The 25,566-nt window shown below is 45.8% G+C and overlaps 1 protein-coding gene across 3 annotated transcripts in view; it reads right to left on the bottom strand.

The window, feature by feature from the left end:
- Nucleotides 1-25,566, bottom strand: part of INPP5D (inositol polyphosphate-5-phosphatase D) — a 56,195-nt gene continuing 30,629 nt past the window's right edge. For all 3 annotated transcript variants that reach the window (XM_058031551.1, XM_058031554.1, XM_058031552.1), the window contains 26 exons: nt 24,739-24,889; nt 22,490-22,661; nt 21,934-22,074; nt 19,143-19,230; nt 18,352-18,432; nt 18,104-18,175; nt 17,709-17,832; nt 16,600-16,706; nt 15,979-16,081; nt 14,780-14,976; nt 13,946-14,063; nt 13,381-13,477; nt 12,189-12,327; nt 11,417-11,525; nt 11,173-11,261; nt 10,861-10,942; nt 9,619-9,708; nt 9,343-9,456; nt 8,131-8,213; nt 7,043-7,130; nt 6,258-6,407; nt 5,402-5,495; nt 5,061-5,168; nt 4,278-4,547; nt 1,741-2,311; nt 1-1,042 (listed from right to left, as the gene is read on the bottom strand). In XM_058031551.1, the coding sequence (XP_057887534.1) occupies nt 1,040-1,042; nt 1,741-2,311; nt 4,278-4,547; nt 5,061-5,168; nt 5,402-5,495; nt 6,258-6,407; nt 7,043-7,130; nt 8,131-8,213; nt 9,343-9,456; nt 9,619-9,708; nt 10,861-10,942; nt 11,173-11,261; nt 11,417-11,525; nt 12,189-12,327; nt 13,381-13,477; nt 13,946-14,063; nt 14,780-14,976; nt 15,979-16,081; nt 16,600-16,706; nt 17,709-17,832; nt 18,104-18,175; nt 18,352-18,432; nt 19,143-19,230; nt 21,934-22,074; nt 22,490-22,661; nt 24,739-24,889 (3,441 nt within the window). In that variant the 3' untranslated portion in view covers nt 1-1,039. The remainder of the gene's footprint in view (nt 1,043-1,740; nt 2,312-4,277; nt 4,548-5,060; nt 5,169-5,401; nt 5,496-6,257; nt 6,408-7,042; nt 7,131-8,130; nt 8,214-9,342; nt 9,457-9,618; nt 9,709-10,860; nt 10,943-11,172; nt 11,262-11,416; nt 11,526-12,188; nt 12,328-13,380; nt 13,478-13,945; nt 14,064-14,779; nt 14,977-15,978; nt 16,082-16,599; nt 16,707-17,708; nt 17,833-18,103; nt 18,176-18,351; nt 18,433-19,142; nt 19,231-21,933; nt 22,075-22,489; nt 22,662-24,738; nt 24,890-25,566) is intronic.

Raw genomic sequence — 25,566 nt, forward strand, 5'->3', positions numbered from 1 at the left:
TGACCAGAAAGGTGACTATTTTATTATTTTTAAGGTAATCAACATGGAAACAATAACAGTGATTAAGTCACAATAGGCTTAGTCTAATAGTAACCATAGCATTAATACTTAACACGAATATAACAGAAATTAAAAGTATGTTAACATTATTCATTCTCAGTGAACAAAAGTGTACAGTAAGGTCAGCATTAGTCTATTAAGAATGCTCCAAAACCAGCTGGCCAGTGTCCTCCAAAGCAGAGTGCTTGCTGCCAGGCAGGCTGGGGTGCTGCTATCTGCCCCTGCAGGCAGTTTTCCTCCTGGGCTCCCATGGGCCCTTCTCCTTCCCCTGTTTCTGCCTGTGGTTCTGGTGTTTCCCTCTGTTTGTTGGGCTATCAAAGCAGGGCCTGCTTGAAGGAAAAGGAGCTGCAGTGCCATGGGCTGGCCCTCACTTGCTGTGTCCCCTGGGTGGTGCAGGGATGCAGCCCTGAGCTCCAGGCAAGGCTGGCTCCACTGAGGGTGTGTGACCTGCACCAGTATCTGCTATTCAGACTCTTTCCCCACCCTCCCTGACCTCCTTGCTGCATGGATAGGACATGCTTTTGGAGCTGTACCGCTTTTAAGATGCTTTCTTTTACATATCACTCTTTAATAGGAATCCTGTAACACAAAATAGAAACCTTGCTTTTGTGGGAAGGGTATTTTTTTCAATGCACCCTTTCCATCTCCTAGTCCTTGTACCGTACTGTCCTCTTTTCCAAAACATTTACTAATGCATGAGCTTGGCCACCCACCTTTACATGGAAGTACCAAAGTGACACTCAAAAGAATAACTTGCATTTGGTATTGTGGTCCCGGCCCCTCTTGGTCTGAGCAACATAGGATAAGCTTCTCAGCTAGAACATTTTCATAATCACAGGGAGGGCTGCACCCTCAAAAATAAAATTCCTCAGTCTTTTTTAGAACCAGACTAGAGGACATCAGTGTGAACAAAGCAGTAGACTCCATTGTTCTTCCCATCAGGATTCCTCCTAGAGTACCACCAGCTGCTGTGTCATGTTCACTGTAGAGACAAGAAAAGACATCAGCTTGTATATTGTCAATCTTACAAGTTTTGATGCAGATGGAAAAGAAAAAACCCTACAGCCTGCTCAAGTGGGCTTTTTCTCCCAAATGCACTTGCTAAGGCCTCCCCTACTCCTCATACAGCTCTTGTGTTCTGTTAAAAAAATCCCAAAAAACAACACAAAACTAAACCAAACCACAACAAATAAACCCACCAGCCCAGGAAAGTATATGTCTGATTATTTCTGTACAGGGTTCAGTACTGGTTTTGGACACACTGTTCTAAGTTGCTAAGTGTTTACCACTAACTACTAACTACTTTTAATCATCTGTTTATTTCCTTCAGCAAAGCCCATTGCCCAATACTATAGATTTGTGCTGTCTGGCCAGGATCAACCACTTTCAGGAACAGCACAGTATGCCCAAAACAAGACATAGCAACATACTGACTTTTTGCATTCCTCTTGTGGACCACCAGGCTTAAACAGTCCAAAGCCATAGTTTCACAACATGCCATCCTCTGCAGCAATACTGCTAAAGGATATTCCCTGGCACCCCTTGCTCTGCAAGCCCTGTAGGTTTGTGGGACAGCACTGAGCTTGGATAGGAACCATGGAGTGAGGAGTCAGTGACTGAGCCAATAGCACTCCAGTGGCAGTGCCATCTCCCACCCCACTCATGCCCCCAGTAACGCACCGGTGTCGTTGTCCTGCTGACCGGGCCCTCCTCCAGCCGGTGCTTCCCGGAGTGCGGCAGCTCTGAACTGTCCCGGTAATCGCGGCCCTTGGAGCTCTGCATGTCCAGCACTGCCCGGCTCTTGGAGGGAAGGGGTGGCTTGTTCTGCTGTCCCTGGACGCTGACTTCAGGCCTTGATGGCTTCACGAGTTTTTTGAGCGGTGCCGAGTTTTCCAATGGTGTCGTCATCTTTGGTTTGCCTTGACTCTTTTCCCCTATATTCTTTTCTTCCAACTGGCAGGATGAAGTGTAGGACCGGAATCGCTGTGTGGGCACCAGGAAAGGTGGGGATGGCTGTTTGCCAGAGGTCTTGCTGCACTCAGGCTCCTGTGGCTTTGTGAGATGACAGATCTGCTCAGGCAGTGGCGGCTGCTCTTTCCGCAAGGCCTTGGGATATTCCTGCTCTTTCTTGGGGATCACCTTGCCCTTGGAGCCCATGGAGCCATACAGGGGGTTCTCAAACATCTCTGGCCTTTGCTGCCCCTCCTCCTGCAGCACAGGCTCTGGTGTGGATTTCCCCACGTCAGGCGGCCTACAGTCATGGAAAGAGGGTGAAAAGGAGACTTGTGAAGAGCAGGCAAGCGAGTCACTGACTGACTTAGAGAGGACATGAATAGTAAATGAGTGTGAGCAAATTAAACTGACTGCCTGAAGGGGCAACAGGAAAACAATCTCAGGGAGAGAGAACAAAACTGTGTTTAACAGGGAGAACAGAAGTGAGTTTTTCTTTGTTTAATCATTAGTAACATGATAGCAGAGAGCAGATATGCATAGCATTGTGTAAACTCCCTGCTAGGTTGCAGTCCTGTCAAAGTGACGTTTGGCTTCTTTTTAAACTCAGATAAACTACCGTGCCAAACTGTGCCAGGTCCTTTGATGACTCTGCGACACAAACAAATTTGAATTTGAATATTAATCTTCAGATCTCTCAGAGAGGATGGAAATGGTAGTCTAGAGGCTTAAAATAAGAGCTCGCATCATACTGTGGCATTTTACAACTAGGTCAATCTCCTCTTGCTACCAATGCAGCATGGTATTCCTAAGGAAGGGATAAATTTCCTTAATGCACCCAAATGCACAGTGTAAGAGTAATAGCTCTGTAGGGTGAGACAATCCATGTGCATTCCCAGCAGAGCCCTTTGAGCTGCAGCTCAGCCTGGAATGACTGCACAGCCGTACAATGGGACACAGCAAGTCCTATGGGTTTGGGTTACTCGACCTGATTTGGCTAGGCTTTCACCTGCAAAGTACTTAAAAAATCAGCCACAATATCACTGAGCAGAGTGGAACGGAGGTGAGTGGCACATGTTCTTTGGGTGTCTTCAAATGAGTTGTGTTCCGTGTCTCAAGCTCATCTCTGGCAGTCAGCGCATGCTGGAGCAGAGAGCTCAGCCATGATGGAGCACTGCTGGGTACAGAACAGACCCCAGCAGTGCTGGCAGCTCTGACTACTGTGAATTTGGACTTCCAGAGTGCCACACCCTGGAAGTCCCATTTACCAGGGGAGCTCCACCCCAGCTCAGAGAGCAGCTGTCTCTTGGCTGTGAAGAGGTCTGTAACAAGGACACAGATTGCGCACATGCACTAGGGTGAAGTAGCCTTGCCACCTCACTAAGCTGGGAAGGGATGGGATATTTTCAGTTTCCAGATGGAAATTCTGCATCAAGGCTTGTGATAGGGGCAGTACATGGAGTCTAGCTTCTGCAGCAGCTGGACACTTGTATCATGCCAGTAGAAATTCAGTGAAAGTTATTTCACATATAACTCATGAAGGACCTCCCCTTCCTATTCAGGGGAAGGATCTTTGCCACACTCCCCACTTTTCTTCTTTGTTATTACAGTCAACTTTGTAAACTTCTCCTTCCTTCTTTTGGTAGAGAATTAAACGTATATATCAGGTTGAGACAACAGGTTGTTCAGGAGTCTTGCAGAAGACTCCAAGGAGTCTTCACTGCAGCCTTCCAGTGCCTAAAGGGGACTTACACAAAGGAGGGTGAGTGCAGATAGTGACAGGACAAGGGGGTATTTTTAAAATAGAAGAGGAGAGATTTATGTTAGATGTTAGAAAGAAGGGTGCTGAGGCCCTGGCATAGGGAAACTGTGGCTGCCCCATCCCTGGAAGCATCCAAGACAGGTTGCATGGGGCTTGAAGCACCCTGGGATAGTGGAAGGTGTCCCTACCTGTGACAGGGGGTGGAATGAGATAAGCGTTAAGGTGCATTCCAATCTAAACCATTCTATGATTCTAAGATTCCATTATTTAATTGTAAGTTTAACTCATTATCTTTGGCTTTCCTTTCACAAAAGTCTGAGGAACTGCCACACTAGTTTTCTTTGAGTATGCAATGTCTGTACTTGTGACCTTCACTTATCTTTCTCATTCTAGAGATAAAATATGTAAAGAATATGCTGCACCTTGAACTCTCTAAACAGATAATGAAACAGTGACTGTGTAGAATGACAGGAGCCCAGCCTCAGTGCAAAACTCAAACACTCACTGGTACTCTTGACTCCAATTAGAAATGCTTCTGCTTGCTGTAGGCTGGAGGGATGGTTTTGGAGATAGCGGTGACAAGGAGGGTGATGTGGAGGATGAGTGACTCTGCCCCATTAGGGAGGTGTTCTCTTTGGACTGCTGCTCATAGTTCCAGAGGGAAGGTGCCTGCTCTGATGAAGATGTCTGCTTAAGCTGGCAGGTTGCAGAGGGCTGCTGAGAGAAGGCAGCCATGCCCAGGTAGTTGGGGTTGCTGATGTCAGTGGGGGTGGACCTGCTCAAGAGAAGAAATATTGTTAAGGAGGCACATGCACAAATATGTTGTCTCCCTGCCAGCTACAAAGGAGTTAGTACCCTTAGTACCTACTGACTGCTTAGATTCAATACTATCTGCTTTTTTTTTTTTTTTTTTTTTTTTTTTTGGGTCACTGTTGCTTCAGAATCAGGGAAAAAGTGGGACTCTTGTTAGTGCCTCACTCCCTTTGGTCACTGAAGAGGAAGCTGCTGGGTCAAGACAACCTCCCCCACCCCCAAAATAGTTCCTGTCGCTGTAGCAGCTGCTTCCCTTTCCAGGCTGCAGAGAGCACTCAGCTTGTACAGCCACATATAGGGGCTGTCATTGGTTTCTGGGCCCAGCCAGCAGCTGCCTGCAAGGAAAAGCCCCAGTGAAAAAAGGTGAAAGGACAGCCTTACTCAGACTCATGCTATGACTCTTGGAAAGGAAAAGCCAGGCAGTTTGAGCATAGCTCCCCACCCCAAGCTGTCAGAGGTAAGGTGGCAAGGTTACCGTAAAATATCCTCCTTTCCCAGGCTGTCTGGAGAAGTGACTCCACTCCCCCAGTAGCGAGCGATGGCTGCTGCCTCTCTGGCCATCAGATGAGTAGATTTTGACTTTCTGTTGGAAATAGAAGGGCCTTTTTTAAGAGGGTTCAGGGACCCACTCTGGCTAATGCATTCTCAGCTTTTGAAGCTTTGGGCACAGGAGCATTGACCAGTCCTGACCAGAGAGCCACAAAGCAGCTTCCCAGTGCTCAGCATACCTGTTGATGCTGCTCCCACAGCAAGCCCAACTTTGCATATATGGTGCCAACCATTTTCCTGGAACTCACTTACCCACTTGCCCTTTACCTGTTAGCTGGATCCCAGTCTTTGTTAGGCTCTAAATTGCTGATGTTCTTTGGTTTCTGACCAGTGATTTCATCACGTTCAATCTTGACAAAATCTGAAGGAAGGAAGGGGCACATATATCTCCAGAGTCTGTCTGCTCAAGTTTTCTGTGTTCCTGTGTTCATTAAGGCATCTCTTTTTGTCCATTAACGCATCTCTTTTTGTCTAGTTTAAAACTGTCCACCAGAGTGATGGACAGTTTTAAGCTGCTGTTGCTGTTATGTCTTCAACTACTCACTAATACATGCCATGTCTTGTTGACAGAGGAAGAAATGTATCTTGAAATACAAAGGCCATGACCCACCAAACAGCCACATACAGTCATTTTACTATGGAGGATAATTGTAAATATCATGAATAATTGTAAATGGCTGCTTCTGTACTCTGAATGAGTACAGAAGTAAGGGGAAAAAAGCAAAGTTTGTGATCTTCTAGCTAAGAAACTGCTCATTGAGAGCCTGACATACTCTTTGTTCCCCAGGATGACTGGAGCAAGGAGAGCTTGGCATGGAGTGTGCCATGTCACAAGTGGAAGTAAGGGATCCCCATTCAATAAAACCAGTGCAGGTGACAGACAGGGGGCTCTCTCAGTCTGCTGAATTTACTTGAATGATGAAAAACCCCATGGAATCCAACTGTTCTGTCTTCCTGAAAGAGTACAGGTATGCTCCTGAGACCTAACCATACTCACACCTCCTTGCACTCAGCATCAAAAGCATTCTCTGTGACTACAGGCACTGCAGAGATGATTTTCAATTCCTTGACAGTTATCAGAAATCTTTTGAGGTGAGCATTGCAGAGATAAGATGTTCCTTACCATACAGCTTCTCTCTCTGTTTTCCTTGTGACGTTTGTAACTTGATTTCACCTTGGAAGATCCCCGTTTTCTCTCCATGGTGTGTGAGCACAGTATGGATAGGAGCTAAGGATTCTGTTGCTTCTATTCGCAAGGCAATGCAGCCTTCCCCTAAAAGACAACAGGGAGACAATGAGGCTGGGACTGAGAAAGGAAGCACTGAAATGTTTTGTGTCATCTACTACCAATGCACTGACAGGTATGTAATTACTGCTTTGGAACACAGTAAGGAGCAGAATATCTTCTGAGAAATTAGGGGCATTTATTTCACTTCATGTGTGTGTGAATGATTTGGGCACTGAAGTTACCTGTGGGTAACCTCAGGGTTCTGAGCTTCCACTCCTGGCTGGTGACAACCTGGGAGCCACAAGCACAGCTAAATACTTTTCTGTAGCCAGGAGAAATGCCTCAAGTAAGTTCAAGTGAAACAGGATTTCTATGTTCTGATTAAATGCATTTAAACATGCTGAGTCCTGATTTAGTTCCTGTAAAGGAATTTCTTTTTAAACCACTGTTCTTTCAGAGCTGGTAAAGCTCACACAGGTTGTTGCTTTGAGATCATATTCCTTTAATCACAATTACTTCACAAAATATTGCCCACAGTGAATGTATATTTCTGTTGAGTTGAGTTCTAAATCATAGATGTTCAGTCTACAGAAGTTACTTCTGGTCTCTCCCACTCTTTCAGTAGTTGGAAGAATCTAAGTACCTTTTGACTCATCCAGAACTTTAGAGTTAACACTTACCATAAGATTCATCACTATCTGACGACTTAATGCTGATCAGGATATGTTGATCCAGTAGGTATTCTGGGTCTGAAATAATTGGAGTCAGCTGCAAAGACAAATTAAGGTGGTCAATACAACACATGGTTGACAGGAGCACACTTCTCCCTGGGACTCAGTCCCAAATGAGGAAAACCCTGCTGGATAAACCCATGAGGGTATCATGTCACCTCCAGGATCAGCCTCTGATACTATCTGGATATCTGTGGTAGAAGGCTGCACTCTTTGAGTCCCAGCACAGTAAATGAAATGCTGCAAATCTGACACTCATGGGATGAGCTGCAGTTTTCTCCTGTAGTCCAGGACTGAAAACTGCCTGAGGAGGAAGGCATCTGGAGTGTGATTACAGTCTGTTCCCAAAAATCTGCCTGGCTGTATTATTGTAGAGCCTTTCCCCAGTTTCTCAGTGTAAGGCACTCTTTCCAAGTCAGCACTTCTGGGCTATTTAGAAGGGTATTGACATGCACATTTGCTCCAAATCCAGGAGCTCCTGTAGTTCTTTCAACTCCTACCATGCCAAGAAATGAAGAACAGCTCTGATCTCAAGGACAGGACTTGTGTCTGACACTGACATTCAGAATACAACTTCTGGACACTGATGTTATTTTTAACACAGGTAAAAAAAATATGAAATCAACTTTTCTAAAATACACCAAGTTTTAGCCGACCAGGCAAACAAACTCCAGGGCAGAGTTACTCTTTAAGATATTTTATTTTCCATTTAAAACTAAAAAAAAAGGTTCTGCTCAAACCGGCAAAATGTTCTCTAAAAGGATGAGAAAAAAGTCATGGTCCTGAATGGCATAATCACATCAGCAAAATTCTTCATAGACATGTAAGTACACTGACATGAAAGTCCTTTCCTGCTTACAACATTCTCTGTTTATCCTAAGCCCATCCTGCATTCTTACAGTCCCTTTAAGTGTAAACAAGACCACAACAATGTTCCTGAAGGTAGTATTTATGAAAGTAAAAGACCTCAGGTTGCTTATGGGATGAAGGTGGAAGCTTCTCTTCCATACAAATATGGAGGTATTGTCCTAGTTTACCTTTGGAAGTGCCTCGACGAACTTTACCACAAGCTCCCCTTCATTTCCATCCTCATTTTCTCCTTCCTGGCTCTTTACAAAGCCTGCAAAGGGACAAAAAAGGAGTTTACCAGGAGAGAGACAGCAAGAACTGGGCTACAAATCCTCTTCACTATGTCTCCAAAAAGCCTACAAGTATTTTCCTACTTGGACGCAAATTTTAAAAGTATTAAGAAGCTTAAAGTCTGAGCTTTGGATGAATTTTTACACAGTAAATTTGCAAATGGTTTTGCTAGAGCATTGTTAAATGGTTTCATTTTGCAGTTAAACTTGGCACTGAGGAGATCAGTGCATACATGGACCGGAGGATAAGAACATGACAGCTCTTCCTACGCCACTCAAGATAGCATACTTTTGAAATTCTAATTTAAGATTTGTAATACACTGTTTCCATAGAAATTTATGCAAATTTTGATACAGCCAAAAAATAATCTTTTATGGAACTGTCTTTGACACAGCGCTCTGACATGCGATAATGTGATGAAGCATCCACCAAAGGCTTGCTGTCCCACTTACAAGAGCAGTTCTGTGATGGGAGATTGCTTTAAAAAACCCACAGCAAGGGCACGTAGGCTTTTGTTACATAAACAGCTGAGACTCAGCCCCACAGCATGGGCACAGGCAGTGAAATCTGTGGTGCTGCAGGGTACACAGTCCCACTTACAAAGTCACATCACTAGCATTCATTTCCCTTTCAGCTGATCCTCTGACTTATTTTTTGTTAAACCAGGTTAATTCAATTATTTAAAATTATTTTTTGCTAGGATAATGCAGATGCTTAATTTTGAAATTACCTGATCATTTGTAGCAGGCACAATTAGAAATTTAATCAATCCTGTCTTTACTATGTAAGCATTTTCTGTGTGATAAGCAAGATATATATGTTTCCCATCAAGAAAGGAATTATTAGACTGACAAACAAGGTGGAAAAACTGTTGGAAAGCTACATGTCTAAGCATGGATTACAGTTACCTTGGCTATGGGGTTTGGACTGCATTGCTGATAGGATGGAATGTCTTGCAAACTACAGCAAATCTTTAGGAGACCCCTTTTTATGCATTGTAACGAATTATCCACATAGCTATTTTTTTCAGATCAAAGCAAGAAGAAGGAGAACTAATCCAAACATGCAGAAAACTTTGATAGAAACAATAAAGATGGGCAAACCCATACTTTCTAAGCAGCTAGAATGAAACTCAATGTAGAACTTGGTCTGGGACTTGGTCTTCAGAGTAGCATAGCAGTGCAGGAACTCTATCTCCCCTTGGGAATCTGTGTATTTGGAGTCTAGGAAAGAGGAAGGGAAAATAATGTCACTTTCAGTAGGAGATAAAGAGAGAGAATTTTTGAATGGACTCTTGGAGAGTCAGCTTTTTCTCTCAGCATATACAAAGCAATGCGTTCTGTATCCAAAGTGAAGATGGCACTCATACACTCAACCTGACTGACCATTCTTGGAAACAAACTGTGAGGTGACTCCCACTTCAAAGGTGGCAAACACAGGACTGTGGTCACTTGTCATGATGTCAGTGGTGCAGCCTGCCAGGAGAAAGGGAAGACAGTTACTGCCCTGCTCCAGGGAGATCACTGCCAAAGAAGTATTATTCAGTAATTTTCCAGAAAATAGAACAGTCTCTCTGGTAACTGTCTCTAGTCAAAAGTGTTTCTCTACATTAACTCCTGTCAGTACACATGAATGTAACTCTTCTGTCAGGATACAGAAAGATTTGGTTTGGTTAAGGGACACCATTTTACTGTACTGTTTTGTAGATGACTGTCATTCCCCCAGTACAAAAAGCCCTTACAGGCTTCCTGGTTACCTCTGCAACATGCCCTGCTAAGTATAGCTCTAACATGGCAGGAAATCACACAAGAATACACTGGTCCTGCTTCAGTGTTACAAAGCAACTCCTGGCCCAAAGGTAACAGTGGGTGACCAAGGCCTGATTGGATTTAAACACACACAGACTTCCAGCAAACCCAGTCATTCCAGAGAGGCCAATTCTACCCCACACCTCAGCATCATGGGCTTTGTGATCAGATCAGCCTGCTTCAGCCCTGAGACACTTTCACAGCCCTGCTCCTAATCTACGCATAGGAAACCATGAACAGCATATTCAGCTGCGCAGTCCTATGTATAGTTGATGACATTTCAGGAACTGGTATTTGAGTCTTTTATGAAACAGGTTTTGTGGGCTTTTTCTCTTCCCTGAACTGCACTTCAGTGATGCTTCTCAGCAGGAAAGGGAACAGGCTCTTGGTACCACACAGTTCTTCTGGAATATGATTTGATACAAGAGATGTGTTTGCAGCTCCAGTCTCTGCAGACTGGACTGTGCACACAGGGTATGTCCTGCTGGCACTCACTGTCAGGAGTTCCTGGTAGTGACTGCACAGGAAACGTGGTGGTTGCTGCCAAGAAATTACTGATGTAAAATAATCCTGCAGCATGGTCTAAAGTTGGACAGCTGCAACTGTCCAGGTGGTGTTCTGCATGTAAAAGAATAACAGAATGAACTCCCAGCTTGTAAGGTTACAGGCAGAGAGATTTTGGCTCCCCTCTGCCTCGTTTAACATCAGGTCCCTTTTTGCTGAGTGCCTGGCAGTGCAGGGAGATCCTACAGACTCTGTTCTGAATCATTTCCGTTTCAGACTGGTTGCCTTGCTATCCACAATCTGTTCTCCACCCACCATAGGACTGACACACAACGTGCACCATGGGGTAGGATTTCCAGAGCACTCGATCACACCAGGATGGCAAGTTGTACTTCATCTGCAAACCAAAGGAGAAGTAATGTCAAGAAGAATGGAAACGGCCAGTTTACAAAAGAACAGGAAATTGATTCACCCAGCACCATATATTTGTGTCAAGTCTGTTTATATTGACTCCTTTCAAAACACAAGGGCAGAAAACACAGAGATTAGTTTAGGTCCCTTTCTTCTGCAGGAGTTGCTGTCACAGCTGTGCCACATACCTCTAAAGGGAAATCAGTTTTAACCTACCCCTGTAGCTTTTTGCTTGGTGTAAACATACTTCTCCCGGGTGCCTCTCTCAAAGCGGTAGGTTGGAGCAAAAGTAATCTCCTCTTCCTCTAAAACAGGGAAAGAACTTGGTTACAGCTTGGCCATTGGGAACTCCCACCTGGGCAAGAGAGCCACTGCCCTATACACCCTGCCCCATGCTGAGGCTGGCAGAGAAAGCTGCTGGATGTAGCAGAGGAACCTGCCAGCCAGTAGAGGATCTCACCGAACTGCAGGAACACCTTTTGGTCTCTTCTCTCGAGGAGAAGCTGGTCGAAAGCCAGCAGCTCCGGATACTGCTGCTGCCTGATCTTCTGGATAATATTCTCTGCTTCCTGCCAACAGGGAAACAGCAGAGCTGCAGATGATGCAAAACCTCTTATAAATACTCCCTTCACACGTTAACTGGTGAGTGCTCCTGAACTGTTTCACAGAGCTGTAAGCCCCTGCCACTTCCCTGTCCTTCCCGTCACTGAAAAGCCCCAGCCTTTTTTGTGTGGCTGAACATTTGTCTATCAAAACAGATATTGAAATGCCCACACATCCCCTACACAAGAACACACACACTCACAACCACATGCACATCGACACCGAGCTTGGTGTTTTTTCCCACATACTGAAACCTATCCAGTATTTATGAGGGATTGCCTGAAGGCCTCTTTCAGCTATTCCAAGCTCACCAACCAGAGCAGAAAGGCAATCTCTTAATTGAGCCATTCAGGGACAGATGCATTTCACAGTGGGAATGGAAGTCAGGAGGTTTGGGGAACCAAGGCTGTCTGAAGCAGCAAATTGTGCCAGATGCCATTCCTGGGTCCATTACTCCTTAGAGAGGGCAAAGGGGATTTCCTTACTCTCCTTCAACTGGGGCCACACTCACACCCTGGGGATCCCTTCTGACTCCCCTCTTTTTGTCATGTTGCCCTAGATTGGAAGAAGAGCACTCCTATAGCAACAGAGCATGCTGTCCCTGCAGGCCTTCCTGCAGCGTCCCGCACCGTCGGGGGCTGTTCCACACGGTAGTTCAGGTCTCCCAGCCAGAAAAGGTGAGTAAAGCGATGAGTGATGTTAAATGGACTCAGTTTCTTATCTCCCAGGGTCAGGAAGCGCAGGATGTTCGTGTAGTTCTGGTTGCGTCTGTCAAGACAAGAAAACATCTGCCTAATATCCTAAACTGCCGTGTAATTTCCAAATGCCTGGGATGGCAGAGGCTGCAGCTTTACCAGGAGGGAACTGCTCCTACTCAGAGCTACAGAGGAGCAGATCAGAAGCTGAGAACTTGCCACCCCAGCAGACAGGCCCAGGGAATGTGCTCCTGAAGCCACTTCTGCTGCCTTCTGGGGCTGTGCTTTTCTGAGCTACATGTCCTAGAAGCCCAGCATTAGACTGTTTCCTTCAGATTTCAGCAGCAAACACGTAACTAGATTTTGGCAGCTCTTCCAGGCCCTGAGGAACCCTTCAATAGAAGTTAACTTCATCAGTAGGAAAGACCCTGTGCAGAAATCCCACACCATCTGTTTCCTGGACCGGGAAAGGATGACAAGGCCAAACTCTTCAAGTCCTCTTCACTTTCAAAACCACTCCTTCCAACTGCTCCAGCTCCTCCCAGTGTGGACATTGATTTCCCAGTGGTGTCAGGATCTTTGCCTTCCAGTCCTGTGCTGACCAGAACCTGCCTAATCCACAAACCCTTATTTCACAGGTGGGTATAGAGAATTAGTCACCGTGGGGATATTCCTGTTCTACATCTCCCTCCTGGTATCCTGAGGGATCTTTCTCAGCTGTGTCCCAGGGCTCACAGCACTGCCTACAGTGAGAAGGAAGACAGTCCCCTTCAGCACGTTATTTTGGGATGAGAAAAGCCTTCCCACATTTCTCCAAAACACTGTAGATCATGGAAGTGTTTTCCTCAGGCAGTGGGTTTTCATGACAGGTCATGCAAGTGTTGTGTAAGGCTTTTACCCTTGATGGCTCTGAAATAATTTGGCCATCCATTTCTCCTGCACCCATGTGCTATGGTCACATAGCAGAAGTCCCTTGTTTAAATGCCCTCCCAAGGGACATTGAACAATTTTTTATGGTCAAGAAAACATGTTTGTGCCTGTCTGGTGAGCCCTCCTTCCAAACATGGCCCAGAGAACTTCACTCTGGCTCAGGGTGAAATTTTTGAGAGGGGAGGATGTATCTTACCTGTGTTTCTTTTCACTTCCTGAAGTCAAATGGCTGTTAACAAACCCAAAGGAGGTTCCATTAAACATGAATGACACCCCCACTGCTCCTTTATTACCTGGCAAAAGGGAAGCCAAAAATGACAAAAAATTAATCCACCTCCAGGCTGAGTCTAGCAAAGATAATAAAGCACCTAGCACATGTGAAGTAAAGTGGAGGATGGAGAAGAGAAATTCACTTAACACAGAAAAAATTAGTGCATACAGCACAGATTGTGGGAGCAAATTTTTATGGGTGCTAAAAAATTAGTTGAAGGGAGAGAAGTGCAACTTCCTTGTGAAACCCAAGAAAGAGCAATCCAATAGCCAGTCAAAAGTGTTTGCTGGGAATATAAATATATATATGTGTGTGTGTGTGTGTGTGTGTGCTAAGTATACACACAAATAGATTTCCTCTCTTACAGGGTGAAATATAACCAGTGCTAGTGGGATGTAACTTTAGGAGTGTCACATAAATGTTGCCCCAGGAGTGTTGTAGCAGAAGAGCTGTTCCCTGGGGGCTGAGCTGTCCCCTGCCCGTGCCTCACCCAGCGTGTTTGCGATGCCCGTCTTCACGTTGGCTGTGCAGATGTGGCTGATGCGGTTCTCGTGCTCTGGCTTGGCCAGGACAACGATCCTGATGTTCCAGAGGGTATGGATGGCTATCTGCAGGAATGGGAAGGGTAGAGGTTATATTTCTGGAAATACTTGCCAAGCTGCACTGTGGCTGCAGCCTTCCTGACTCCTTTGATTGCACTGCTACAGAAATTTTCTTCCTATGCTCAGGATATGTTTTCAGTCATTTTAATCAATGCTGAAACCTTGCTATTTTCTCGTCCTTTTTTCTAGTTAATCTTTGGATTATCTTACTTGCACAAAATAGTTTCCCAATCACAGTGAGAGTTAGCTTTCCAGATATGCTTAGATTTGTTTCTTGACATCACTGAAACCCAGGAATGTCCAAAGCTGGTCTTATTAAGGTTCAAGTTTCTTTTATGAAAAAGTTTTTCTTCTCTGCCTGTGTACTGATACATCCTACTTTGAAAGTGCAATAGTCTAGGCTACAATTGGCTCAGAAAGTTTAATAATCTCCTGCTTTTTGACCTGAGTGCTCAACAATCTCCCCTTGCTCATAGGCTGGCAGGGTCCCTGTTTTGGCCGTGGGGAGGTCACTGTCCATAGCAACAGGTCCACCCAGGGGGGCATCTTGTGGAGCCCACAGACATATTCAGTGCATTCTCCTTCACTCAATGCAATGAAAATAAAGGGAGAACTAGGGAGGAAGTACAGGCAAAATCCCACTTATTCCCATCTCTTTTATTTGTACAACATGTACACTCTCACCTCCTGAGTTCCATGCAATAGCTGGAATAACCACTCACCACTTTGAAGCTGATACTGGTGATTTCCTGCAGAGATTGCCTTAGGGTCTCCAGCCATTCCTTCTCCCCCTGGGGATCCTCCTGGGTGCCAATCACATAGATGTCATGAGGGATGTAGTCAGCAGTGTCATCACGGGTCCTCCCCTGCCCCTTGGAGAGGAACCAGGAGGTGATCTTCTTTGGGGCTGGGGCTGCACCTTTTATTAAAACATTAAACACCAAAGGAAGTCAGAGCACGTCCTGTCAAAACCAGGATGAAGATAACACACAGGGACAGAAATTACAGGCTTCACATCTCATATCACTTTTGTATCAGCCAGGGAACCCTATTCTAAGATGACAATGATGTTACCCCCACCTGAGGCACTGAGAAAGAAGTGATTCTGCTTTCACCACCTTCCTCTTGTTGATCAGTTTTCCAAGGCCTAGGCTAGCCAGGAGTAAAGGCAGGGAGCTATACTCCTCCTGGCCTACCACTGCCTTGACCTTATTCCTTAAGGATGCTCAAACACGGACAGCTCAGCTCACAGCAGCTGAACCAGGCTTCTGTCCCAAAAGGGAGAAAAAAAACCCCCTATATTCCACTGTCCTCAACCACACCTTGTCCCCTTCTCTGTACCACAGTCACTCAGCTGTCTTCCCACGCTGGACATGAACTGTGCCTTGTCAAATGACAGCAGCTGATGTGCAGCTTTGTCACAGCATAGGTCACAGCATATGCGGCAGTTGAGACAGCCATGTTACACAGAGTATCACCATACAATTTCAGAAATCTTCAACCCTTACAGACTAACACCACATCACTTCAGAAGGCTGCAAGTATCTGCCCTCCTTGCTCTTTAGCCCAGCCTTTTATCCCCTCCTGTTGATGCACTGCCCCTGTGTGCCCTCTATTCCCTTTGGTGGTTGGTCAGTGCCCCTGGGCACTCCATGGCTCATTGCTGTCAGTGCTGCTCACCTGCTGCTCACAGCTGTGCTCACTGGGGATGAGGCTCAGCCCCACTCCCAACTGCTCCTGTCCTTTCTGCAAGGTGGGCAATGCTGTGCACTTCTGCACCAGCTTTGTGCCAGCCACAATTCCCTGTCACTTGAGCAATCCTTCAGAACCCAAAACAGAGAGTCTGGAGCTCATAGTGCCCAGCTGAGCACACCTTTAGGCAGTGTCTGAAGGAGTGCCCATGGCAGAAGGGAGCCCATACCCATATTCCAGGTGCCAATGAAGATGGTGATCATATCAGGCTCTGGTTGTTCCGAATGCTTATTCTTCATCTGCTGCAAAAGCTGGCAGAACCCTTCTCTCTTCTAGACAGGGAAGAGCAGAGAAAATTAATGAGATACTTAACTTCTCTGACATGACCTCTTGAAAAACCTGCTGAACCAGGAAATTCCCAGCACACTTGAAGGGCAGATGAGCTCTGCACTATCCTGAAACCTTCCAAGAGACTGCCTTTCCTGTGGGGCTTTTTTAGGCATTTAGCTTGAGCACTGCTATAACAAATGCTGAACTGGTCAGAAAAAAATCTTTTCCTCCCTCTTTGTCTATAAGAACATTTTCACAGTGGCCATCTTGACTTCTTGCTTCTCCCCATTGCTTGCTCTGTCCTTCTGCCTCAGTCACAGCACTTAGGTGTCTGAGACCCTTTATAAGACAGTATACTTGCTCATTTTCTGGATGTTTCCAGAACAAAGAAGAAATTTATTTTTTACAAAGGCAACTACTGTCCTTCAACAGTTCCACTTTCTACCAAGGAATGCTCCATGTTCCATTCCCACCCAGCTACCTGCTCCAGACTGGCAGGAAAGAAACACTATGTACATACCTTGGAATCAGAAAAAATATATTCCTTCCGCTGTGTTTTTTCTTTTTCTGTTTCCAGAACAATAACCAGCTTGTTTGGAACCTTCTGGGACTTGATGAGCTGCAAGACTGAACACAGGTTGAGTGTCACGAGCTGCAGTCACTGAAATAAGGGTCCCACTAAAATGAACAGAACTCTGCTCAAAGGATTGGGATTTCCATGGTCTTTTCTGTCTGTGCAGTTTGCCTTGCAGACCTGCATTTTAAAGTTGCTTAACCCTGTTCTCAATTGAAACAGGTTTGGACTCCAAGTGAAGAGTACCCTCAAAACTCTTCTGCTCGGAGCTCTTTTCCATCCCAAGCCTGGCAGTGTGAAATAAAGCCTTAACTTTGTGCAGGCAACCCCCCTGTATCCTGAGCCAGCCTACATGTGTTCCTTCCCCATCTGTGAAAGAGGATGTAAAACTTCATTTGGTGGTAAAGGTGATTCCTCCCATCTAAAATAGCAGCTAATTATTATGAACACCAGGTGGAGAAAGCCATGCATGAAAGCTCATTGTTTCAATTACTGCCAGCAACAGGTTGATTTTCTAGCAGGAAAGAGCCCAAGGGTATAATCTACTCTCTCACAAATCTCTTTGTCTCAACTTCAGTGAGCTGCCTGTTCAGAAAGAAAACAGAAAAAAAGGAAGTTGTTTGAATCAGGCAATCACAGACCAAACTGGTGTTGCTCGTGATGAGAGATACCAATCTACGTACAAAAAAATCAAGGGAAAAATGTTACTGAAACTGAATGTCTGGCTTTTTACCATCAAAAAATCATCACAGAAGTCAGCATGTTCCTGCAGAATGCTGGGTTGTTTTTTTCAAGTGGCATTGTTTTTCAGAACAAAAATGGTTCTATTGCAACCAGCTCTATGGGGAATCTTCTACCAAAACCTGCTCCCTTGCAGTGCTGATTCCAGTGTCTTCATTTAGACCTGGAGATTGAGTCTAAAACAATCTGTGAAAGCTGGTTATCCCAGTACAGAGATACCTGTGTCTTGCTGACTGGTGCTCATGCATCACCCAGGACCTAGCAGAATTCCCCGAGCCTAGCTCAGAATTTGTGACATTAAGCTGACATCTTACTTTTCTTGTGGGTATAAAATTTGTCTTCTGGACCATCCTTAGATCTCTTGATAATCAGTTTTCCCATTTCCACATCCACTTTGAGTTGCATTTTTGAGAAAATTCCTAGGGAGTCAGTTTTCACCTAGTGGAATACAGAGAGGTTTTCCATGAGGGACCTTCTACACTTCAGTCACATGTATTACAAATGTAGCTCTTCCCTCCATTCCTGGACACATATCATTATGCCAGTCTCACCAGACATCTCAGGCATTTTCATGGTGCCAAACAGCACTCAGGAATAGCTGTTATCTCTGTGGCAGCACAGCAAACTTCCCAGGAGCTGAGATACTGACATAAATCTGCATTACTGTCCTTCCACCTTATGATCAGCATTGTTAAAGGAGTAAATTTACCTCAAAAGTGACAGGGGGGATAAGGGAGCGCCGGTGTGTTGAATCAGGACCTTCAATCAACAGTGTTTTCACCTGTAAAATAATTATGTGTAATTTATTGCATTTGGTGATTCTGCACTACACTGAGAGTAATAAAATCAGAACAAAGAAATCTTACTGTGGCAGACCACTGCACTGATGATGAACAAGAAACAAACTAGAGGCAAAGAAGGACAAGAAGATGATATAAAATAGCTTGAAAACTCTACCTTTTCTTCAATAGATGACAGCAAAGAAATCAGCTGGTTGAGTTTCAATACAATATTGACTGGACTTGCTTCACCAAGTATCTGAAACCGCAGCACAGGAACAAAAAGAGAGAGGGAGATGGGTGATTACCAGAGCACAGCCTGGAGTGCAGAGCCCAGGAACACCTCACACAGACCAAGGAGCAGCACTTGTACCTTTGCCACTCTGATCTACAGCAGGCATCACAAAACATGGAACTTGCAGAAGTGTGGGAGGCTGGAAGGACAAATCTGCAAACCTGTTCCATAGGGTCAAGGCAGCTGGCCATGCATGGGAGTCAGCTTGCTGCTGGGGGCAAGCTCACATCACCAGGCCTGGGGCTCAGCTTACAGAAGTCCTGGAGTTTTGGGTTTCTGTCTGGGAGAGGAAACTCATGGGGACTTACGTGGGCTTGGGAAAAGGAAGGATGTGGCAGTGAAACATCCTGGAGTGAGCTTTATGGAAAAAGAAGTGTGCAGTGCCAGCCCACATTCTGAGGGAGGATAGGGAGGTGGGAGTCCTCGGGCAGTTGGTGGCACTTTCCTCTAGGACAGGAAGGGGGAGCAGGTGGAGAGGGCTATGGGATAAGTGTCACTGTGAGACAGAACTCACCGTGTGCCCTCTGCACTGCAGCAGAATGAGGCTAAAGAGAACAGAAGTGGCTTGTGCCCAGCTGTACCCCACTGGCCATGGCTGCACACCAGAGCCATCCTGCCCCCCTGACAGCCACCCACACACCTGTCCTGCTCTTCCCACCTCCCAGCCCCCTTACCTGGGAGCGCTGGTGGGCACCAGGATGCAGCTGCTGCTCAAACACCTTCTGGATGGACTCCAGAGATGGGAGAGTCCTCGAGGCCTCACTGGGAACACAGACACAGCACAGGCCTGAGGCTGTGGCTGGCTCCCTGGCTCTGTTCATACTCAGACAATGCCACACAGACAAGATGACAGGCACACATTCACACTGGGCACATGCCCACACTGGACCTGCCATCGCTATGTGCCCCCTGAGCTGTGGGATGTGTGACAGGAGCAAATCCCAGTGCTTGGTGACATGGTCAAGAGGGCAGTGTGAGCCACACAGCTGATTTTGCCTTGCAAAGCTGGAACATGGCCATTCTGGCTGCTCCTTGGGTTTTGCTTTGGAGGTTCTAACTTCCTAAATCTCCCCAGAAGGGTATCCCAGTCTGGGCAAAACCTGAAGATCTGGTGTACAAGCAGCATCAACCCAACAATGCCAGCTCATAGATCCAAGTGCACTCAAATGCCTCAGAGCCCAGCACAGTCTGGTGCCTCTGAATGCTGCAGCTGTGGGAGCAGCTCAGTTCTTACAGGGCCTGTGCAGCTGCTGAGAACAGTGCTGGGGACTCCATATGAAGAGGAAACTAATTCACAGATTTCATCTCACATGACAAAGAGAGGCCAGGCCCAGCAAGGGGGTGGAAGAGGTGCTTGATCTCCTGAGCAGAATCATTTACAGGTAACAATGACATTCCTCCAGTGCTTCCCAATGAGATTCCACAGGATGCTCATTTGTTGAAACTCTGCTTGTGTGAATTTGGCACAGAAGCTGCATGCTGATAATGACAAGACTTACTCCAGCAAGAGCAGCCAGGGAGCACAGGTCAAAAGAAAGGTGATGGTGATGAGCAGCACTAGGATGCTTACACTGCGTCTAGTCAACTGTGGATATTAATGATTTCCCTCACTTTCCTAAGTCTGAATGGACTGGATCTTATTACATCTTTGTTAGGGAAAGTGCTCCAAAGCAAAAGCATGCCTGCCTGAAGATATTTCTCTAGATGCTGAACCAAGGATGACTAATTGCCTAAATTAAACATTCATGTTTGACATTTCAGTCTAAAAGACTTGCTGTGGGACACACAGGAGTACAAGGCACATGTAGGAATCTGGTTCTGCTAATTTTAGTCCTCCAATGCCACTATTCAGCTCTGGATCACGTGGGGCCAGTGTCACTGCAAACAGTTCTGGCCCCAAACCCAAGAGTCCCATTGATTTCTGCAGCCATGGAGTCAGACCCCAGGAGGCTGCAAGCAGTTGCAGGAACACTGGGACAAAGAAGAGTGAAAGGATATTTACTGTGATGTGCAGGCCATCTCTTGAAAACACAGCAGCACCTGTTTGAAGAAACTCAGGAGTGATTTCCCATTGCAAAACTGCCCTCTCTTCACAGTGCAACATGTAGACTCTGTGTGAGGAGGAGGAGGAACAGCTCCTGCGGGCGTTCAAGCCCACTAAAACCACAGGGTGGTTATAATTACATCTGTAACTTCTTTTGTTTTCTTCTCTTGACAGTATAAATACCTTTAGTGATCTTCATTGAAGTGTCAGAAGCCTGTGTGTCCACATGCAATGGAAAGTCACCAGAAATACTACAGTAAATCTGGAAATGTTAAAGATGTCCTGGCAGTTGAGGGAATTATAGCCTTACTGCATCTCCTTTCTTTCATTTCCCCACATGCATTTATGAGGAATAGGGTTGTGAAACCCAGATAAACTTAAGTAGAATAAGAAGTTGGAAATGGGAGAAACCAAACATGATTACAACAGCAGCGCCAGAGGTATTTTAGTAACACAAGACTCTCACTTGTGATTTCATTTGATTTGAACTTCCACTGTTCAGGTTTATTCTTATCTGGCCACCTGGGTCTCCCCTCCCTTGCGTGTAGAGAAGCAAAATGCTCAGGCAGGGTGCAGAAGGGCAGCTCTTGGAACAATCTGTCCTCAGTCCTCACAGGGCCTTGTCGGTGGGCAGCTGGCTTCTAGGAGAACAGGATCAGGCCAGCAGCACAACCAGCCTCACCTCTGCATACACCAGAGAGAAGGGTATGGCAAGCCAGGCAGAGAAGTGTGGAGATAAGAACCCTCTGCTACTGAGTGCTCCAAAAGCTCTGCACAAGTTTGGGCTGGTGTCTTTGCTTACAATCAGCAAGGGGGAAATAACATCCTTCCACCAGAGAAGGAAGGAGGTCTGCAATGTTCTAGCACCCTGTCAGAGTTTTTCTATTTGTGACATAGAAGGTCTAAAAACAGGAAAAGTAAAATTTGTAGAGTCAAGAGTCTAGGCTTTTTTATTTTTTCGTTTCAGCTGGCCTTCACCAACATCAGTGGAATCACTCCAAGTTCACAGTGCATTAGTGGGAAGGAAAATCAGTGTTTAAAATCTAGTTATACACTAATTTGTGCTTGTTTCCATAAATGGCTTGTGCTTGACAATCCTGTGGGTGTCATTTATGCATTACCAAATTATGCAGTTAATCGGTTAGTGCATTTTTTGTTTCGTTTCTTTCTAAACAAGGCATAAAATACAATATTCTGCTGTCTGAAACCACCTAGAAGAAAACTTGATTGTCAGAGCTGTCTCTTCTATGTAGATTTCATATCTTTGGACCAGAATCACAGGTCACAACATCTAAATATACTGGTTTTGAGGGCAAGGCAATTTCCTATGCCAGAAATGAGGGTTCTGAATGCTTGCATGTGGAGCCTTTGTTAGACTACAGTGTTATTGCATTACACTCTGAAAACCAGCTTCTAGTTACCTGAAGAGTCCTTTGCAAAGAGCTGTAAGTAATTTCTTCAGTTGAGGAAGATTGCTTGAGCCAGTCTGCACCATCTCAAAGTCAGTGATGATGTGAACTCGCAGGTAATCCTGGATGAGTTTCAGATGCTCATCAGAGACACTGTGAAGTAAACAGGTCAAAAGCCAGCTCTTCTCTCTACTCCCAAATATCAAACAGCTTTCTTATTTTTCTCAAATTCCCACTGTTTAGCCACATGGCTAATAAATCAACTTCTCTCAGATATTACTCATCCTTTATATTAGAAAACTATACCTCGGTGGAGAAAGCGTATGTGTGATTTTAATAATTCAGAAATGTATTTTTTCTAAACAACAGCTGGACTGCATTGACAGCAGTCAATGCACTGTTGATCTGATTCAGTTCTTTATTTGATATACTATCTTTATTATAGTATAAATGAGGAGTAATTTTGTTGAATCAAACAGATCCTCAGCTGTTCCAAAGACAGAGGCCCAGCAAGCACAGACCTGGGCTGAAGGCTGGTTCAGCAGGCCTGTCACGTGCCCTTCCTTACCTGCTTGTGTCCTGGTACTGCAGTCGCTGGAGTAGTGTCTCAGAAAGGGACAGTTTATTCACGTCTGCCACCCGTGGGTTTTCGGGGAGAGAAGAGGCCTCCTTTGTCTCACTGCTCAGCGGTGCCATGAGGATGTTGCGTGGGGGCAGGACAGGAGGTGTGGGTACCAGGTCTGGCAAGAAGGAAAGGAAAGGCACAGTCATTCTAAATTGGACCTCTTGTCCCTCACCCCAGGCAGGGCAGAGCTGAGCCCACCCTGCAGGGGCAGTCTTTGCAGAAGCCATCTCTTCTGAGAGGTCTGTGGAGGGATGTTAGAGCTGGGAAGCTCAGGGCTCAGCACTGGCCCAGCTGTGTTTCCAGGGATGGCAGGGGTGTGAGAGCAGCGGGATGAAGTGTCAGGCTTGAACCTCAGTGCAGACAGCACATGCCTCTGTCTCTGTCCTTGCCTGCAGTGAACCCCAGCCAGTTCTGACTCTCCCATCTGCACAGCAGCTGTGAAGGTTAATTTGTTAAGTTGAATATTATGCTTAGAGAACATGGCTAACCCATGTCACTCCCATTATCATGGGGATCTGCTATTGAGGCAGAATGGATGGAGGGACATGATGGAAGTAGTACTGCTAATGGAAAGAAGTTAATGGCAAAAGTAAGCAGAGATGGAGGAAATAGATCCCATGACCCAGTGCATAGGGGCTGAATATCCTGCCTTGTCTTGTGGACATTGAGTTGGAAGGAAAAAGGATTTTCCTGCCGCTCATTATATCTCCCTCTCCTGGGAGAAGAGTAGGTTCATCTCCACTGATCCCAACCATGGTTACCTTTCTTTCCATACCAATTGCTCCAACAGTTTGTTACACATGTTGTATTGTAGCTGGCTGAGTTGTGAGGTTTTGTTTGGTTATTTCCTAATGGTGGAATTTGCATTACAAAAAGACCCCCAGGACTGACCCACTGCTTCTGGGCTGCTGCTGTGATTCACAGCCACCACAGCACTGAGCCATGGGTGGTTAATCTCCTGGGTGCTCATCTTCTACCTCTGCAGTTTCACATATAAGATGATCAGACATCTGTAGGCCTGACATGGCTCCACCATAATGGCACAAAGTGCCTTAACAAAACTAAATTCTGTACATGAGCAGCCCAGACCCAGTGCTAATCTCTTTTCATCTGAAGGCTCTTAGTCTTGGATAGAACTTCATTCCCTGCTGCTTGCCTCTCTCTGTATTATTTTTGCTGTAGTTTCCTCCCCAGCCCTGGGAGCTGGAGACTCAGTACAACTGGCCAAAAGCCAGGAATATCTTTCCTGAGCAGCTTTGCAAAATTTTGTTCTATTTTTTCCAGAAAATTGCCAAACCAAAATCTTCCAGCTCCTGTTAGATATACGGTGGATTCCATCAAAGGGTTACACAGACTCTGGGTTGCACAGGCACATCAGTCTGCCCTAGTTCACAGGGCCTGTCTGCCTGTCCCAGGGATTTTGTCCTTCAGACAAGTTTGATTGCAGTGCTTATCATTTCCAGACAGACATCACACAGGACAGGAAGGATGGCTCTGTGGACATGACCTTCCTGTAGGAGAACTATGACATATCCAAGGGGTGATCCAGGAAAAATCCAAGGAATTATCTGCGACCAGTGAGTGTCAGAAACACACAGTGGTATTTGATATAAAATAGTTGGGATGATGCCAATCACACCTCTTCATCATACACCTGCCTCTGTACATGGAGTTAGACTGTCTGCCACTGCCAGAGCCCTGCCTTCTGCTTTGGACTGTTGAAAATGTCCCCTAGAGCAGAGCAGCTGAGTGGTTTCAGATACCCCTCAGCAGCTGCAGGAGCATGGCACAGCAGAGAAATGTGCTTCAAGCCCCAGGGGAGCATCTCTGTTTTGAGAGAGGCCCTAAAGATGCAGGACAAGGAGAGGGTACAGAGGTTTGGGAGATGGCTGGACATAAACAGTTGGAGTCCAGATAAGGACATCAGATTAACCACCCCCACACCAGATGCAGTAGACTTCCACAGAGGGTCTCAGTGTATTCCCACAGGTGAGCTAAACTGATGCTCCAAGTGCTGCACCACAGGAGACATGAGGGTTCACTGCCACAGGGCCTTGCCAGCTTAGGCCTCTCTATGCTCTGCACTATTTTATGGCACAACATGTTCTGATCTCCTGCCTGCACTGCTTATCTCCAGTCAAGAGGTATGAGTCAAGGGTCTGCATCACCAAGTCACATCATGGGTTTCTTACCAGTGTCCTCCTCTAGTTCATCAGCAGCCTCCTCCTCTTCCCGTGGCACTGGATATTTGAGGTGCCATACCAGGCCCATGTTCTCCTTCTTGTAATAATCTATCAGTTCCTCCAGGTTCTGAAAATACTTCACAGGAACACCTTCTGATGCCTGAAACAAAACACAGAGGCAGTCATGGCATGGGATTTCCTACCACACAAACACTGCCCCTTGCAGAAGGAAAACAAAGCCATAGAGAGAAGAGAATGCCACTGCTGCTGCCCAGAAGAGAACTTGCCCTGGTCTTGCAGCCCATCTGACCACAGGCTCTATGCAGGACAAACACATAACACATTCCAGCCAGAGTCAGCACAGACACCAACCTCAAAGACTCACTGAAGCCAAATAGAAGAGCTCTCTCACTGGGTTCAGGGTGATTGGGTCCACAGCAAAGGAAGATTTTAAAACCAAATAATTCTCCTGGATTAATCTTTGTATTCTCTCCTTTACTGAGCTCAAAGCCCCTAGACTGTGTTATATTTTCTGGTATCCAGGAAGATTTTTCTGTGAAATTGCAAGGTAAACATGGCTAAATCCAGACATTAGAATCCCTTCCAGGATTCAAAGGCTCAGAACTGGGTTCAAATGAAACAAGGTGCCACCCACACAGAAATGCTGGGATGGAGCTTTAGAGAGTGGCAAGGATTGCAAACACACATGGCATGACACTGTGTGTGCCAGCTGAATTCTGTGACCAAACCTGTCTCAAGCACACCCTGGCCATTAATCTCAGCAAATGGTTATCCACGGAGGCCAGACAGAGGAATAAGGTTTTAGAGGTGTTCAGA

This window comes from Melospiza georgiana, chromosome 10 (assembly GCF_028018845.1).
Source record: "Melospiza georgiana isolate bMelGeo1 chromosome 10, bMelGeo1.pri, whole genome shotgun sequence".
Taxonomy (NCBI): domain Eukaryota; kingdom Metazoa; phylum Chordata; class Aves; order Passeriformes; family Passerellidae; genus Melospiza; species Melospiza georgiana.